This window comes from Trichechus manatus, unplaced genomic scaffold, assembly GCF_000243295.1.
Source record: "Trichechus manatus latirostris isolate Lorelei unplaced genomic scaffold, TriManLat1.0 scaffold00061, whole genome shotgun sequence".
In the NCBI taxonomy this organism is placed as follows: Eukaryota; Metazoa; Chordata; class Mammalia; order Sirenia; family Trichechidae; genus Trichechus; species Trichechus manatus.
This window is the reverse complement of record NW_004443997.1, coordinates 5,926,172-5,941,831: the sequence shown is the minus strand read 5'-3', so window position 1 is coordinate 5,941,831 and position 15,660 is coordinate 5,926,172. Positions and strand designations below refer to the sequence as shown.

General features: G+C 50.1%; 1 protein-coding gene across 1 annotated transcript in view; it reads right to left on the bottom strand.

The window, feature by feature from the left end:
• The window catches only part of GCN1 (GCN1 activator of EIF2AK4), a 62,736-nt gene that overhangs the window by 25,239 nt on the left and 21,837 nt on the right, over positions 1-15,660 (bottom strand). The window contains exons 15-31 of the mRNA XM_004379024.2: positions 13,581-13,733; positions 12,276-12,368; positions 10,797-10,872; positions 10,302-10,461; positions 9,321-9,510; positions 9,103-9,227; positions 8,152-8,330; positions 7,562-7,655; positions 5,944-6,057; positions 5,627-5,825; positions 4,593-4,748; positions 3,959-4,140; positions 2,712-2,792; positions 2,207-2,350; positions 608-735; positions 252-441; positions 1-71 (exon numbers count right to left, since the gene is read on the bottom strand). Of these exons, the coding sequence (XP_004379081.1) occupies positions 1-71; positions 252-441; positions 608-735; positions 2,207-2,350; positions 2,712-2,792; positions 3,959-4,140; positions 4,593-4,748; positions 5,627-5,825; positions 5,944-6,057; positions 7,562-7,655; positions 8,152-8,330; positions 9,103-9,227; positions 9,321-9,510; positions 10,302-10,461; positions 10,797-10,872; positions 12,276-12,368; positions 13,581-13,733 (2,335 nt within the window). The remainder of the gene's footprint in view (positions 72-251; positions 442-607; positions 736-2,206; positions 2,351-2,711; positions 2,793-3,958; positions 4,141-4,592; positions 4,749-5,626; positions 5,826-5,943; positions 6,058-7,561; positions 7,656-8,151; positions 8,331-9,102; positions 9,228-9,320; positions 9,511-10,301; positions 10,462-10,796; positions 10,873-12,275; positions 12,369-13,580; positions 13,734-15,660) is intronic.

The window sequence follows — 15,660 nt, the reverse complement described above, 5'->3', positions numbered from 1 at the left end:
CTGGCTTCCCACTGATCTGGAGGAGATTCGGAAATAACTCGTCCCAAAGCATCCAGAACCGGCGGTGGCCGCTGTAACAGACAAGTTGATAAGTGCACTGCGGTGCTCTTCCCGGCCCAGCGGGCACGCCAAACACCCGGCCACCAGGACTGCGAGGCGGGAAATTAGTCACAGCCCCCTGGACTCACAGTGGATTAGGCTGGGGAGAATCTAAGCTAAACTCACACTGCCCAGACCACATCATTACTCACATAGAGCTTCTCCTGGTAAATCTCCATGAGCCTGCCCATGACTTCTGCCGCCTGCTGCTGGTACCGTGCCACCGCCTGGGAGAGGGCTTCAGCCCCAGCCTGCCTCACGGCCGCCTCGTGATAAATCACATCATCAATCAGCAAGGAGCAGAGGTCAGGCTGCAGATCTAGGTCCATCGATGACCAGAGGCTGTGCAGACCCCAGGCAGGGGCTGGTCAGACGAGGATCTACGGCTCCTGCCCACCAAACCTGACCACCCAGCCCTTCTCTCCACTGTAGGCTGAGCACACTAGGTTTATTCTTTTACACAGGGAGAGGACAGAGGAGAAAAATAAGACCTTCCAGCAGCCCTCACCTCTCAGCCAGTTTCCGGATCTCATCCTCCTTGTCAAACTTCACCACCCAGAGCCTCCGCAGAAGGTTCAGGCCATTCTTCTCGTTGGTATCGGGCACTGGCAATACCATGTGGAGCTCCATAAGCCCCTGCAAGGGGGAAACTGGACTGTGTAAGGCACTACCTTTCAGGAAGAGCTTGTAGTCTACCTCCTCACCTTCCTCACAGGCTGTGCTATTCAAGGTGTAGCCACTAGTCACACGTGGCCACTTAAAGTGAAATCAATTAGAATTACCAATGCAGTTCCTCAGTTCCAGCAGCCACATTTCAAGTGGTCAATAGCCTCGCGGCTACTGCTACCGTACTGGACATTTTCATCACTGAAGAAAGTTCTACTGGACAGCAGTGGTCTAGGGAGTGGACATCCTAGTGGCACAGTGGTTCAGAAACATGGCTGCTAACCAAAAGGTTGGCAGTTCGAGTCTACCAGGTGCTCCTTGGAAGCCCTATGGGGCAGTTCTACTCTGTCCTATAGGGTTGCTATGAGTAGGAATTGACTCGATGGCAACGGGTTTGGTTTTTTTTTTGGTTGGTCTAGGGTGTGCTGTGAATCGACTCAGCTCACTACCTGCTCAGTGTCTCTTAAAACAGCTTTTCTTTTGTGAAATGATGGTGTGTAGTGGTAGAATTGTTTTTCTTTTGCTAGAAGAACAAACAAATCTGTCTAGAAAGAAGTACAGCCAGAATGCTCCTCAGAAGAGAGGATGGCGAGACTTCATCTCACTTACTTTGGATATGTTATCATAAGGGACCAATCCCTGGAGAAGGACATAATGCTTGGTAAAGCAGAAGGTCAGCGAAAAAGAGAAAGACCCTCAACGAGATGGACTGACACAGTGGCTGCAACAATGGGCTCAAACACAGCAATGACTGTGAGGATGGCTCAAAACTGGGCAATGTTTCATTCTGTTGTATATAGGGATGCTGTGAGTGGGAACCGACTCGACGACACCTAACAACAACGGTGGTAGAGCTTTTCAACGTAAAAATTAAAAAGTCTAACTCTAAATAAATAAGACAGACATATTCTCAGAAAAAGTCTCTGACTGAATGAATTTAGCTTTAACAAAAATTACCACCTTGCCCTTATTTTCCACATTTTTAACGAAGTGCCAGTGAAAATTCTGTCACAGACCAACAGCAGGAGGCTTCAGACTAGCATTACTCCAACGGGATTCTCTATGGGGCACAAAAGCCACCAAGGAAAGCCAAGTACAAGGTGGTGGGTTGAAAAAACAAACTAATTCTGTGAGTTATGTCTGTCTATAAAAGTACCAAGACCCACACTCCATTTTAGAACACAGGTGAAGTCTTTGAAGGTGAAGAAAAAAGTAGACAGTAATGATTTATGACAACTGTTTGGTTGTTCCAATTCTCAGGAAGACCCCTGACCCACCCTCGTGACCTCTTCTCACTGCCTCTCCAGGACAGAGTGGTACAGACATGAGGCAGCTCCCGTCAGGGTCAGGGATGGTCTCTCAAATGCCCATTATACAGCTCAAACTCGCATACAGTGACAAGGGATGCTGGCAGTGGTCCCGCAAGGGAGAGGCCACATACCCGGAGGGCAGTGTCCCGCACGCTGGCACATGGGGACTGCAAGGCACAGAGCAGCACATCCACCTCCTCCTGCTCTGCGAAGGCACAGCCATCCTTGCCACTGCTGCTGGCACACAGGGTGGTCATGGTGTCTGAAGCCAGAACCTAAGGAGAACATCGATTCGCCAGGTTGAGTTCAGCAAGTGTTTGCTGAGTTCCTACTCTGGGGCCAGGCAGAATGCCAGCTGATGGGCTGAAGGGCTCAGAGAGGGATCTGAACTGAGAATGCCCACCACTGCAGCCCCGCTAGGGCTAAGACCCTATCTCCAGGCCAGGGCTCAGTGGCAGGGCCCAAACAGAGTTTCTCACTAGCTGAGAACAGTGCAGGCTGGCTCTTAAGAGCAGCTCTTCTGCCCAAGTCCAAGAATCAGGGATGAGGGAACAGAGAACTAGGACTTGACTCCTTATCCTGGGATGTGTGGTCATGGACTGAATGATACTGACAGTCAATTGAAAACCAGATCACCTGCAGGCGGGGGGAGCCCGTCCCAATCACCCAGGTCAGCAGGCGCAACATGGCCACGCGCGGCAGCAGCTCCGGCCCATTCTAGGAGAAAACAGCAGAGAAGTTGGGACGGGGCGCAGGGAAGGTCTATAACTAAGCCTGGCAGGAAATAAAGGCATCCTCTCACCCTCAGGGACATATCCTGGGTCACACATCAGATGCCACCATAGGAACCCCTGAGGTTTACAACTAAGCCCATAGAAGCTGACCCCAGTCAACCATGGTCCTCAGATTAAAAAAAAAAACACCGAAGCTAGCTTGAGATTCAGGGAATATGAAATGCAGAAGGCTCATAAACATACAAGGAGATACTCAGCTTTACAAACAAGTTTTAAAAAATGCAAAATAAAATGAGGTACCATTCTTTTGCACATCACTGGCGAGATTAACACCATCTGAGGTTGCAGTAGGCTTGGAGAAAGGAAACTCTTAGTGAGGGCGTATTTCAGAACATGCCACATGACCTAGCAACCCCACCCGCAATTCTCCCTCCTAAAGAAATGCTCCCATGGACTGTGTGAAATGCATATACAAGGGTGCACATCACAGCACTGTTCAAAACAGGGAAAAGCTAGAAAAGTTTAAATGTCCACCAGTAAGTAAAGAGTTAACTAAAACATGGTGTCCACAGTATGGAATATCACACAGTCAGGAAAATCAGTATGGTAGATGAGACACGATGCGTGTGGGTTTAAGTTTTGCACGTGCCTAAAAAAAAAAAATTCATAAGGGTATACACCAAAGTGTTAGCAGTAGTTACCTCTGGGGTGTGGTGTTTCCGTTTTAGCTTCTGTATGGCTAGAATTTTTTAAACATGCATGCATTACGTTGGCAAAGTTATATGACATAATTTATTAAAAAGAAAGCCTCTTACTGAACGAGGTCCCATCTCGTAATCACGAGCAAGTCGAAGTGAGATTGACTCTAGTATCTTGAGTTAGAACTCAAGCAAGCACGATAAAATAAACGCAAAATCCTTCAACTTTTTGAGGCCAGAAACTCAAGACAGGAGACCTCGAAGCTTCTTTGAGGCCCTGAGAGCTGCACAGAGAACATTCTGGTTCTCTTTGCCCATGGCTGCTGTTCTAGGTACAAACACATACTCTCTACTTCCCCACCAGGATTGCTGATGGATCAGAGTGTCAGAAGCTCCTGCCCCCCAGCCCCGGCCCTCCCAAGCCAAGGGGAGAGCAGAGCTCCCCACCAACCTCGTCCACCCGCCCAGGCGGGGTGCTGGGCGAGGCCCTCAGCTGGGCATGGACGGTGAGGATCTGAAGGATCTGGGCCATGAGCTCCTCCTGCTCCTCGCTGTGGTGGGGCATCTTGGTCAGCACCATCTTCAGAAACGGGAAGACTAAGGAGAAGGCTGGTGCGGACAATGGTGCAACATCTGCGAGGGCAAGAAGCAGACACAAACCTGCAGGCTGGGCGGGGCACCCGGCCACCGCTGCCCCAGTCCCCATCGTCAGGATAGCGGACGGTGGGGGAGGCGGGAGGCTCCTTCTGACACTGAAGATATGAAATGACACACAGGTGACAGGAGGTAGCCCAGTTCTAAAGCCCACCTGCCCTTACCCCAAACACTGCCCAGCTCCAAAAGGTGAGAGTTAAAACAGAGTAGGAGATTCCAGTGACAAGAGGTAAACCTCAACGGCAGTCATGGCGACTTGAAACACCAGCACTGGACTCAGAAACCTTCTATCTAGTCCAATCCCCCACTTTCTAGATGAGTAAACCAAGGCCAGGGAGACCACAGACTCGGGATGACTGGGGATGCCCAGCGCACACAGCCTTCCCACCCAGCTCATCCCGCCTGTGCCCTGTGCCCTGTCTGTCCCTTACCTGGCTCACCCTTGCCCACCCTACTGGTGATGGTGTGGGAATGCAATAGGCTTACAGCCCTCTTCACGGCCACCGCCAGCTCCTCCTGGCACCACGACTTATCCAGAGCACACTCTGGCTTCAGCAGGCGCAGGGTCACATGGCTCACCAGAGTACCTGTGTCCGAGAGAAGAGGCCCCATGGGGGATGTCCCAGGTAGACGTGCAGGATCTGACCCCACAAAAACGAGGGGTGCAGCATAGTGGCACCTAGTCCCTGACTTAGAAAACTCTTCTGCTGTGCCAAAATGTCCTTGACCTAATTTCTCATTGGATCATGACAGCGCTGAAGGGTGGGTGGACAGGGGGCTACCCTTTGGACACTCAAGAAATTATAACTCTGAAAGGAGGCATGACCCACCAAAAGGTTACTCAGCCAAGAGTAAAGCTGTATCCATATGGTGCCCCTGCCTTCCTTCCACCCAACAAGCCCAGCCAGGCATCACTTCTGGCAGGTTCCACAGTGCACAGACTGACTTTTCCACACAGAACTGTTCCCAGATTCCAGCCTCACCCTTTAAGCTAGGAAGGAATCTGCTTAAGGTCATGAAACCTTCCAAAGAAGTAAACCCACCTTAATCGCCAGCCACTCTACCTGGCTTTGATTTCCCCATAGCTAACGGAAAGCCAATGGTCACTGACGCCTTGACCACCACGGGCTGCTGGCTGCTCAGGAGCCCTGGACTCCTGACAGTCTTGTTACATCAAATCACTCTGACTGGCACTGAATATCCGATTTCTTAGTTTAAAACTGCTACAGAAAGAGCAGACACTGACCAGAGTCTAAAATCTGGTCCTTTGGGTGCAGGCACAGTGGACGTAAAGCAGACAAGGAAGAGGAACAATGTTGCTCCTATGGACGTGTAGCTTGTGGTTCTCAAAGCTGCCTCCATATGGAGAAGGAAACTTCAGTAGCCTGGATCTCCACAGGCCTTCCTGCACTCACACACCTTCCCCCCATCCCAACCTCCCTGCAGCCAGAAGACAACCACTAACCCACAGCCTTGAGTCGAGGGGGCAGGACACAGGCAGCCAAGGACAGGAAAGGGTTCTTGATCCTGGGAGCAGCCAGGGGAGACTTCAGCAAGGGCAGGAAAGAGTCCACCAAAACCGGGATGTACTGGGTCAGGCCAGACGGGTTCTTGGCCAGGACGGTGTCCAGGAGTCCTAGCACCGCCTCCAGCTCACTGTCCAGCTGCAAGCAGAGTCGCCCCAGAAGGGGGTCAGCACGGCCCTGCTCCAGGGCAGTGAGGCGCGGGTCCCAGCCGCCCAGCATTCTTAGGCTCAGGAGCATGGCGGCAGCAGCCGTTTACCTCCTGCAGTCGCCTTCGGATCTGTGCCTCCTTGTCCAGCTGGGCCTGCAGCATCTCCTTCTGCTTGCTGGTCAGCTGTACCTCCTCTTTTATGCCTTTCTTCTTCTTTATCTCCTGGAGGGAACAGGCAAACCAATTCCATTTCCAGGGAACTGGCCTCCCTCCTGACCACAGAGGAAGGCGAGCTCGGTTCCCCAAACAGTGCCATGCCGGCTCTTAGCCTAAACTTGGGCCTCAAGACCCACTGTGGGGCCTCCCCTACCTCCCACAAAGTCCACAACTGCCTAGTTTCCACAGAACTAAGGTAAAAGTACAAGGTCACAGTAGGAGAGAAGCAATTCCCTACTGACAAAGGCAAGGAGGGCCTTTTACATATTATGGAAGTAAAAAGGCCCCCAGTGTACTCAAAAAGGTACTCTGGCAGCCACATGGCTTCAGAATCAAAACTTTTGCCTCCTCTCCTGCCCAAGCCCCTTCCCTCCAGAAAGTCTACCCACAATATAAGCTGAAACCTAGAGAACGCCTGTGGCCTGAGATGACATAGCAGACACAGGATGCAGTCACTCAGCAAGTATTTACTGAGTGCCTGCATTGTGCCAGTCACTGCTCTAGGTGGTGGGGACATCACAGGGAACAAGACAGACGAGGTGCCTCTCCCCACGAAGTTCACAGTCTAGTGGGCAAAGGCAGTGAACAAGCAAACGCAGAAACAAGGTGACTTCAGAGCGTGATAGGCAATACAGAAGAAAGAAACGTGATGCATAGTAACTGGGAAAAGGGGCTGGCTCTACTTTGGATGGGCTGGGCGGGGACACCTCTCTGAGAAGGGCACATGCGAGCAGATGCTGAAGTCAAGAAGAACCTACCCTTGTAAAAAGTGAGGGAGCAGCAAAGGCCCTGAGACAGGAAAGAGCCCTGCGGGTCTGTTAAAAGCTGAATACAGCAATCGAGTCTCAATTCATGGGGCTACACGGGGCCAGGCCCTGTACCTGCTGGCAGTAGGAAGACAGGACCCAGGCTTCAAGGAACCGGGGACTGGCATGATAAATGGTGTTGTTGTGTGCCATTGAGTCTATTTTTGACTCACAGTGACCTGTGACAGAGCTGCTGGGTGGGTTCAAACTGCCAACCTTTCGGCTAGCAGCCAAGCATTTAACCACTGTACCACCAGGACTCCTTACATGGTAAATAAACCCAAAACCAAACCTGTTGCTGTCAAGTTGAATTGAAACTCATAGTGATCCCATGTGACAGAGCAGAACTGCCCCATAGGGTTTTCTTGGCTATAATCTTTATGGAAGCAGATTGCCAGGTCTTTTCTCCCTCAGAGCTGCTGGGTGGGTTTGAACTGTTCCTTACCCGGTAAATACTTAATGCTAATTACTAAACTGCTGCAGGCACCTAGCAGAGAGAGAAATTGGCTTTCCTAGAGTGGGTGGTGGAAGAAGCTATGGAAAAAGGGTAAGGAGTGCGGCAGGAGGACCAGGGGACAGGTGGGGGAATCAGAGGAGTGGGTATTAGGATGATCCAAGGAAACAGCATATGTGCAGCGGGAAGACCCACTGGCTGTGGCCACCAAGCTCTGCAGCACCCGCATGCGATGCCTCTGTGTGCTCACCTCCTTCAGCTCCAGCTCAATGATCTGCTCCTTGAAGGAATAAGCTTTGTTCTCCCGCTTCATGTTGGCCTTTTTGATGCTGTCCTGCTGGGCACTGAAACACCAGAGCAGCTGATCAGCCCAGCTGGAAAAGGGCTGTTGGGCCCTTCTTTCTTCCAGCTTCATACCAGCCATGACATCCCAACCAGTTTTTAAGGAGTTCCAGGGTTATGCAAACTGTAAACACACTCAGCTACTAACTGAAAATATGGTGGTTAGAGTCCACCCAATGGTACCTTGGAAAAAAGGCCTGGCGATCTACTTTCAAAAAACCAGCCAGTGAAAACCCTACGGAGCACAGCTCTACTCTGACACACATGGGGTTGTCACGAGTCAGGGTCAACTCGACAGCAACTGGTAACCAGTGCACCAGGAAAGTGCTGGATACCTGACATACTCTTGTATCCTGGGCCTAAGCACCATGCCCAGAATGGATCAGCTGTTTCACTCACTCCTCACAACAACCTACAAAGGAGGCAGTGTCTCCATCTTGCAGACAAGAAGACTGAGGTTTGAGAGAGGAAGGCACAGGGCCCAGGAATGGGCCTCACCTCTGGATGATGGACTTGTCGTACAGCTCTCCAGCAGGGGTATGCATAATGGCGAACTCCTCCCGTGTCACCTGGCACAGTGCAGGGTTCCGCACAGAGGTGGTGATGGTGCTGATGATCTGCGGGAGGACTTGGTCCGGGGACAGGAGGGAGAGGGAGCCCATGGCGTTCATGGAAGACTGCCAGACAAACAGACACATGTGTGCCAAGGCTGGCATCGGGGAGGGGTACCACCACGCCTAAAGACCCCTCGGCAATCTGATGCCCTTCTTCTTGCCACTGTCGTTTTCCTTCTGAGGACTGCAGCTTGTCTGCCTTACTCAGCAGCCATTTACCCCTTTGTCTGGTAAAAGCACCCTGATTTAAGGAGGACACACTCCTCACTCACTCTCAATCTCTGAGGTTTGGGTGAAGCTGCCCTACCCTTTCCAGAAGTCGGCATGTGACCTAGGCCAGCAGGACGGGCTCAGGGAGGTGTACAGGACCCACGTCAGTTCAACCAGGGGCAATGAGACCCCGTGCCCCGTGAAATTTTTGGAAAACCTTGGAGCTGAGGGGGAACAGGATGCAAGCCTGGAGCTCTAGCAGCTACGCTGCTACCAGACAGGGAAAGACCGTGTGAGAACGCAGCCCACATGGTGGGCAGCAGAGACAAGAGACACAGATGGATCAGAGAGTAAGACAGACAATACTGGCTGTCCTGAGGGCAACATCTGAGTCCCTGTGGCCAGCATCACCCAAAGCCAGTCACATCCTTGCACTCGGCAGTTACATGAAGCAGCAAGTTCCCTTTTGTGCTTAAACCAGTTTGCATTTTCTGTCACTTACAACTCAAAGGTCCCAGCCCACATTTCATTCACATCTTCACCTGCTTCTTTGAATCCTCCCTTCCTGCACCCTTCAAGGGGCAGGCCGCCGTCCGAGGTCAGAACCCGCCCACACGCCAATCACCTGGCTCAGGGGGCTCTGTGTGGTGACCCTGGGGATGATCTCGTCCAGGTGCCTGGTGATGAAGGCTTCAGGATCAATCTTCATCCTGGCGAGAAGCGCTGGCCAGAGCCCAGACTGCACAGCGACTGAGGAGAGGGAGGTCTTTGAGGCTTCTGCCTGGCCTGCTCTCTCCTGCCCAGAGAGCCCCCACCCCTTCCATACCCGAACCAGCCACAAACCTAAGGAGGGGTGGTGGGAGATGATCAGCATCTCCTGGGCCAGTTGCTCAAGGTTGGAGGTGTCCCCCTCCAGCCCTGGCACCCCAGAAATGATGCACAGAGCCTCTTGCAGGACCCGTGGATGCACGTAGGCCTTGCCCGCCTCGGTCATCTCCCCGCCATCAGTCACCAGAGCCTCTGAGGGCAGCACCTGCACGGAGATGACAATTGAGCCCCCTCTACTCAGGGCCCTGTGCAAACTGGGCACACAGGAGACAAAGATGCCGGGACACAGCTGCCGCTCGCTCACGGGGTTATCTGGGGTGCCTGCTGGATGGGGGGCTGACGCCCAGCTTCCTGCATTGGGACCCTGAGGCTGAGATGTGCCTAGAAGGAGGAAGTATGTAAAAAGCCCCTAAAAAGCCCATGAAGGGGGAAGAAGGCAACAAAAACTGGTCCAGGAGACCTGGCCCAAGACTGGCGAACATTCCCCAAGCAGCTTACGGAGGGAGGGGGCGGGAAACCACGGCACAAAGAGCACTGAATAGGAGTCAGGTCTCTGGCTCTACTCTCAGTTCTGCCACCCACGGGCTGGAGACCCTGGGCAGGTCCTGTCAACACTCCAGCCTTAGATAACTCATAAAGATTACGGTAAAAAGCCCGATCTGCCTGTTAAAGGTATTGTGGAAAACTGAAAGGGAGAATGGGTCGAAGTACTTCAAGGATTATAAAGTGCTTTAAAAACACAATGTGCTATTCAGTTACTCAAAGATAAAATGGTTGAGCTACATGCCACAAGCCAAGGCAAGAAAAACAAGTCTCTGACAAGGAGAAGGCGTTACATGAAACAAGATGCTACTGGAACGTGTGCGAGGGCAGGGGAGAAGGTTTCTGGCATCACCCACAGTCTGAGTGAGCGAGAGGAGCCAGGAGGGGCCCGGTCAGAATTTCAGAAGCATAAGCAGGGTCGAGACACAGGTCTCGGAGCCCAGATGCCCTCACCTTGTGAGAACTGAGGACAGCCTTCAGCTCCTCCAAGAGTCCGCACGCCAGCTTGAAGCCCCCGAGAGAGCACAGCAGCTTGCGGACTGTCTGCTGGGCCTGCCTGCGGACGTGCCAGGTCCGACTCAGGAGCACTGCCACCAGAGCCCGGTGGTACTGCCTACAGGTACAGGGACAGATGGTCTGGGGGAGGCTGGGACACAGGGCTTTTCCACAGCCTGCTCTCCACCTCCCTTTTCCATGGCCAGCCCCCATCTCCCTTCTCCATACCCAGTCCACCACCTCCCTTTTCCTCGGCCAGCCCTTCACCTCCCGTGTCCACAGCCAGCCCCCCACCTCCTTTTTCCTCGGCCAATCCCCATCTCCCTTTTCCTCAGCCAGCTCTCCACCTCTCTTTTCCTCGGGCAGCCCTCCACCTCCCTTACAACACTGTTTCTCAGGCTCCTGCCAAAGTTGGCCTCGTTTGGCCCAAGGGAAAAAGTCAGCCTTACGTACTGAACTTTGCTTCCTGTGAGTCTATGCGGGTGGTCAAGGAAAAGTCTCTCTGTCAGGTACAGCACTGTGCACAGGGCTAGGAGGGGAGAGAAATAGAAGTGTTTTTAAAATAGGTATGTGTATACACACACACACAGAGAGAGAGAGAGGAAAGAAATGGAAAATTAATACCAAAATGTAAATGTCATTATCACTGAATGTGTAATTATGGGTTGTTTTTTATTTCCTTCTTTTTGCTTATTCTGCACGCATGTATTCTGGAATAAGGAAAAGCATGCACATTTATAATTAAAAACTACTACACAGCTCTACAAAAGGAGAAAACTCTTTACAGAATGAGTTCCAAATAAAGAAGGCACAGGGTGTATGGTAGTTACACCACCATTTGTGTAAAAAAGGTAGCAAACTAATTTACAGATGTATTTATTTGTATAAATACAAACTATCCAGAATAAAAAAAAAGCTGATAAAATTGGTTGTCTATGAGCCAGAAAAGGAGTTCTGGTGGCACAGTGGTAAAGCGCACAGCTGCTAACCGAAAGGTCAGCAGTTCAAACCCACCAGCCACTCCATGGGAGAAAGATGGTTGCTTCTGTAGGGATTACAGCCTTGGAAACCCTATGGGGCAGTTCTACTCTGTCCTATAGGGTCACTAAGAGTCAGAATTGACTCAGTGGCATTGGGTTTGGTTTTAATGGGTATGAGCAGAAAACCTGGGTGATGAAAGGTTATAGTACGGGTGGAATTTTCAGTCTAGACCCTCTTGTATATTTCAGTGTTTAATTATGTGACTCTATTTCCTATTCAAGGGAAAAAGATGTGGCCATCTGCTTCCATAAGGATTTACACCCTTGAAAATCCTATGGGGCAATTCTACTCTGTCCTGTAGGGTTGCTATGAGTTGGAATCCACTCAATGGCAGCGAGTTTTTATTTCCTATTCATAAACTAGCTAAATTTAAAGAAAATCAGGCAATGGCTAACAGTTGTAGCTCATTAATAGGATGTTCTCATTTATGAGTCAAAAGCCTTTCTGAATCACCAATTAGTGGCAGACATCCCTAAGGCAACCTACACTTTTTAACATACATTTAAAGATCCGACTGTTCCTTTTCTGCCAGGATAGAAACCAGTAGTTTTTGTGTCTCCTGCTGGGGGAGGGGTGCCCGCCATGACTCCCCCAGAGCTTCTTAGCTACCTCTGAAACTAGGAAAACCTCCCCGACGGCACCAATTAACCAGTCTGCTGTAATTACAGCTAATATCCCAGCTCTTAACCATTACCACTGTCTCCACAAATCTCCCAATCCCCCATTTCCCTAGCCTTTAACACACCTACAGGAATGAATGTGTTTACCCGACAGTTAAGCTGTTGGCCAGATCACTTCTGGGCCAGGTTTCCAGAGGTGACTGGGAAGGGTCCTCCCTACCTGGGTGACTCGGCCCCAGTCTTGAGTTCAGCTAAGTGGGTAGTAACTCACCATCCTCAGAAGCCATGAGCAGGAATTTCTCAGAAGTGAAAATCTGCTTCTTCTCATCCACAACCAGCTGCCAGAAACTGCTTAGTTTGGCCTCTGTTGGAAACAACCGGTCACCCCGACAGAGCCCACCATTTCCACCAGGGCTGGTCCCCTCCTTCCTGAAGCCGCTCAGACTGGCTTTGCTGACAGACCCTCCTCTGGAGTAGGGAGGGGTGCGCTCCCAGCAGAGGTGGGTCATTCATAGGCTCAGGGTCCTCCCCCATTTTGAGAACTAACAATAGTCTTTCTAGTGTCATTTCCTGTATGGAAACCTTTGGAGGTCCTCTGCCGCCTACAGGAGCCTAGGCGAGCTGCCTCCCACCTGGCATTCCCGCGTACCCTGGGCTCTAGCCAAGATGGAATAATTGAGGCTCACTACTCTTCCTTGACTCCAGGCTGGCTGGGACTCACGCTGGCCAGTGAAATCCTTCCTAACCTTCAGGGCCCCAACCCCAAATGCCTCTTCCCTCACGAAGCCCTTCCAGACTCCACTCCCACCCCCCAAATTAAAAGCAATCTCTCCTTCAAAACTGCTCTAATGGCATGTTTTGCCTTAAATCACAGATGCCTTTTACATCTTCTCTCCTCCTAGGGCAAGCACCCTGAAATGTGCTGAAACAAGGGCTTGTTCATCTTTGCATCCCCACAAGGCAGCCCAGTGCCATGGCACGTATACAGTGGGCATAAAACACAAAGAGAGTTCAACTCCATTTCTACCCAGAAATAAGCTCAGATACGTCTGTGTGCCGTGAGCAGGAGGGGGACTAAGAAATCATGGAATGCCAGGTAGCCACAAAAAAGAATGAGAAAGCTCTGTTGTGCTGACTTGGGATCATTTCTAAGACATTTTCAGTATACTATACTACTTGGTATGTCTGACTGATTACGAATCAACCATCCCTGGACAGCAAACTGGTAATACTGGCTGGAAGACAGGGCTAAGAAGAAGCTTTTCACGTTATACTCTTTTGTGCCTTTGCAATTTTGTGCTGTATGAACATATAACCAATTAAAAACAGTCCTGCTACTAAACCCAGGTCAGTCTGGGTGTTACCTACAAGGCCACGTCCCCAGAGCACAGGGCAAAGAAGAATAGTGACCGTTCCCCTGGTTCATCCTCATCATCCAGGGCGACCCTGAGGCTCATCCCTGCAGACCTGGAAGCAGCCCTGTGGGACCCCGTGTGATAAGAAACCAAGCTGATCCTGTAATATCCTAAACATCAAGACACTCCTCCCTTCCAGCCTGCACATCTCTGGATCTTACCAGCCTGTGCATCAGCCACCGACAGCTTTGAGAGCAGCAGGGCTGCAGCGACCCCCTCAGTGACGGTGGGAACCTGACTGCTTTGGGAGGCTGCCTTCTCCACGATCTGGACGAGCAAGGGCAGTAAGTCCAGAGCCTGCAACAGTGTGTCACCTGAGAAGAGAAGACAAGAACCTCACAGAACAGGCCAGATCCTGGGGGTGACAAGATTACTTGAGAAAGGCACTATCCACCTGGCTTTGAACTGGTTGCCCCAAACACTTCCGTTAATTTTTCATATATCTCATGCAAAGAAGTGGAATTGGAATCGAAGGCTTCAGCCAAACTGCAACTGTGAAATCAGAGCTAGAAGAATCTTTACTAATCAAATAGTCTCGCTACTGACAGGGGAAAAAACAGACTGACAGAGATTAAGTGAGTTGCCCAACATCTCACAGTTAAGGCAGAGCCTGGCCCAACCTTAAGCCTACCAATTCCAATCTGGTGCTCTTCCCTAAATTCCAAAACCAGAACCAATTTACTAACCTATGAACTAAGCCCATTAAGAAAACACATAGAAACTAGTTAAAACTGTAGCTAAACACGTGTGTTTTCGTAACTACTAAACAGCAACATCACATGTTCACAATGAAACCAATACTTTGTTCAGCTGACATCATAAATTTGAATCCAATATTTATTTTAAAAGTACTGAGGAGAACTAGCTCAAGCTGAAGAGACAAGGTTAAAACAACTCTCTGATGTCTAGGAACTCAACGTAAAACCTGAGACTGGTCAACATGGCAAAAATGCAATTTGACACAGGAGTACATAGACTGTTTTGAAATCAGGGATGGGAGTTCACTCTATCCCTAAGACAGCAGACACTGTACATTTCCACCCACAGAGAATCTATGACTTCAGTCGGCACTATCTGTGGCTTTGCATAAACCTCCGGAACCATTGCACCAAGATGGTCTAGGGCTCTGAGCTCGGAGATGTGTTTCAGGAAAAGGTTTATTGCTCTCAACTCGGTGCAAAATCTCTTCTGTTCATACTCTTCTTTCCTAATCATTAAAAGAAATATGTGGGTGCAAAGTTCATCAGCTAAGACACATTTCACATGGAAGGGTGACTCTTCTCTATGGGAATCCTCTGAATTTTTCTTCCCCTTTACCAAAAACGTCCATTATTCCTGTGTACTTCTTAGTGACATCATTTACCTTGTCAAGCTGTGCACAATTCACCCATATTCGGTGTTACCTTTCCCATCACCAAAAATAACACTCTACTATCCACAGAGTGATTCCCCCTCCTCTTCCCCCATCCCTGGTAACCACCAATGAACACTGGTTTCTATATGTACACCTTATTCTGGTCTTTTTATAAAAATGAGATCATACAGTATTTGTCCTTTTGTGACTGACTTACTTCACTCAGCATAATGTCCTCCAGATTCATCCAAGTTATAACATGTTTTAAGAGCTCATCATTAACCCTAGGTTTTTTTTTTTAAACACAGATCATCTTAAGTCTAAACCTTTTTTTAAAGAAATAGAAGCTTACCCCAGAGATGGAAATGAATATTAGAGATTTCTGCCTTGGAGATCAAGCTCCTGCATACTTGAAAGTTTCCCCTAGCTCTGCTTTGGGAGGATGTGAGGCCCATGGCCAGAAGACTGCAGGTTTGTCAGCACTGCAATGAGGACAGTGGTCAATTTTAATAGGTCCAGAGCAAAGTTTAATGAAGTCGGACCTTTAAAATCTGTCTTACTATTTCCCCTGCTTTTAGGTAATGTAGTGAGAGGTTATGGTCTGGGTCCTCTCTGAATAAAGGTTCACGTCTTGAAGGTCTGATAAGGGGGAGAAGCCAAAACTGGTTGTGAAGCCTGGGCTCCAATTCTGGCTTTATGGGCGACTAACCTCAATGCTAGGGAGACCTGGTGGCATGGTGGTTAAGTGCTCAGCTGTTAACTGAAAGGGCAACAGTTCAAACCCATCAGCTGCTCCGCAAGAGAAAGATGTGGCAGTCTGCTTCTGTAAAGATTACAGCCTTGGAAACGCTATGGTGCAGTTCTACTCTGTCCTACAGGGTCGCTGT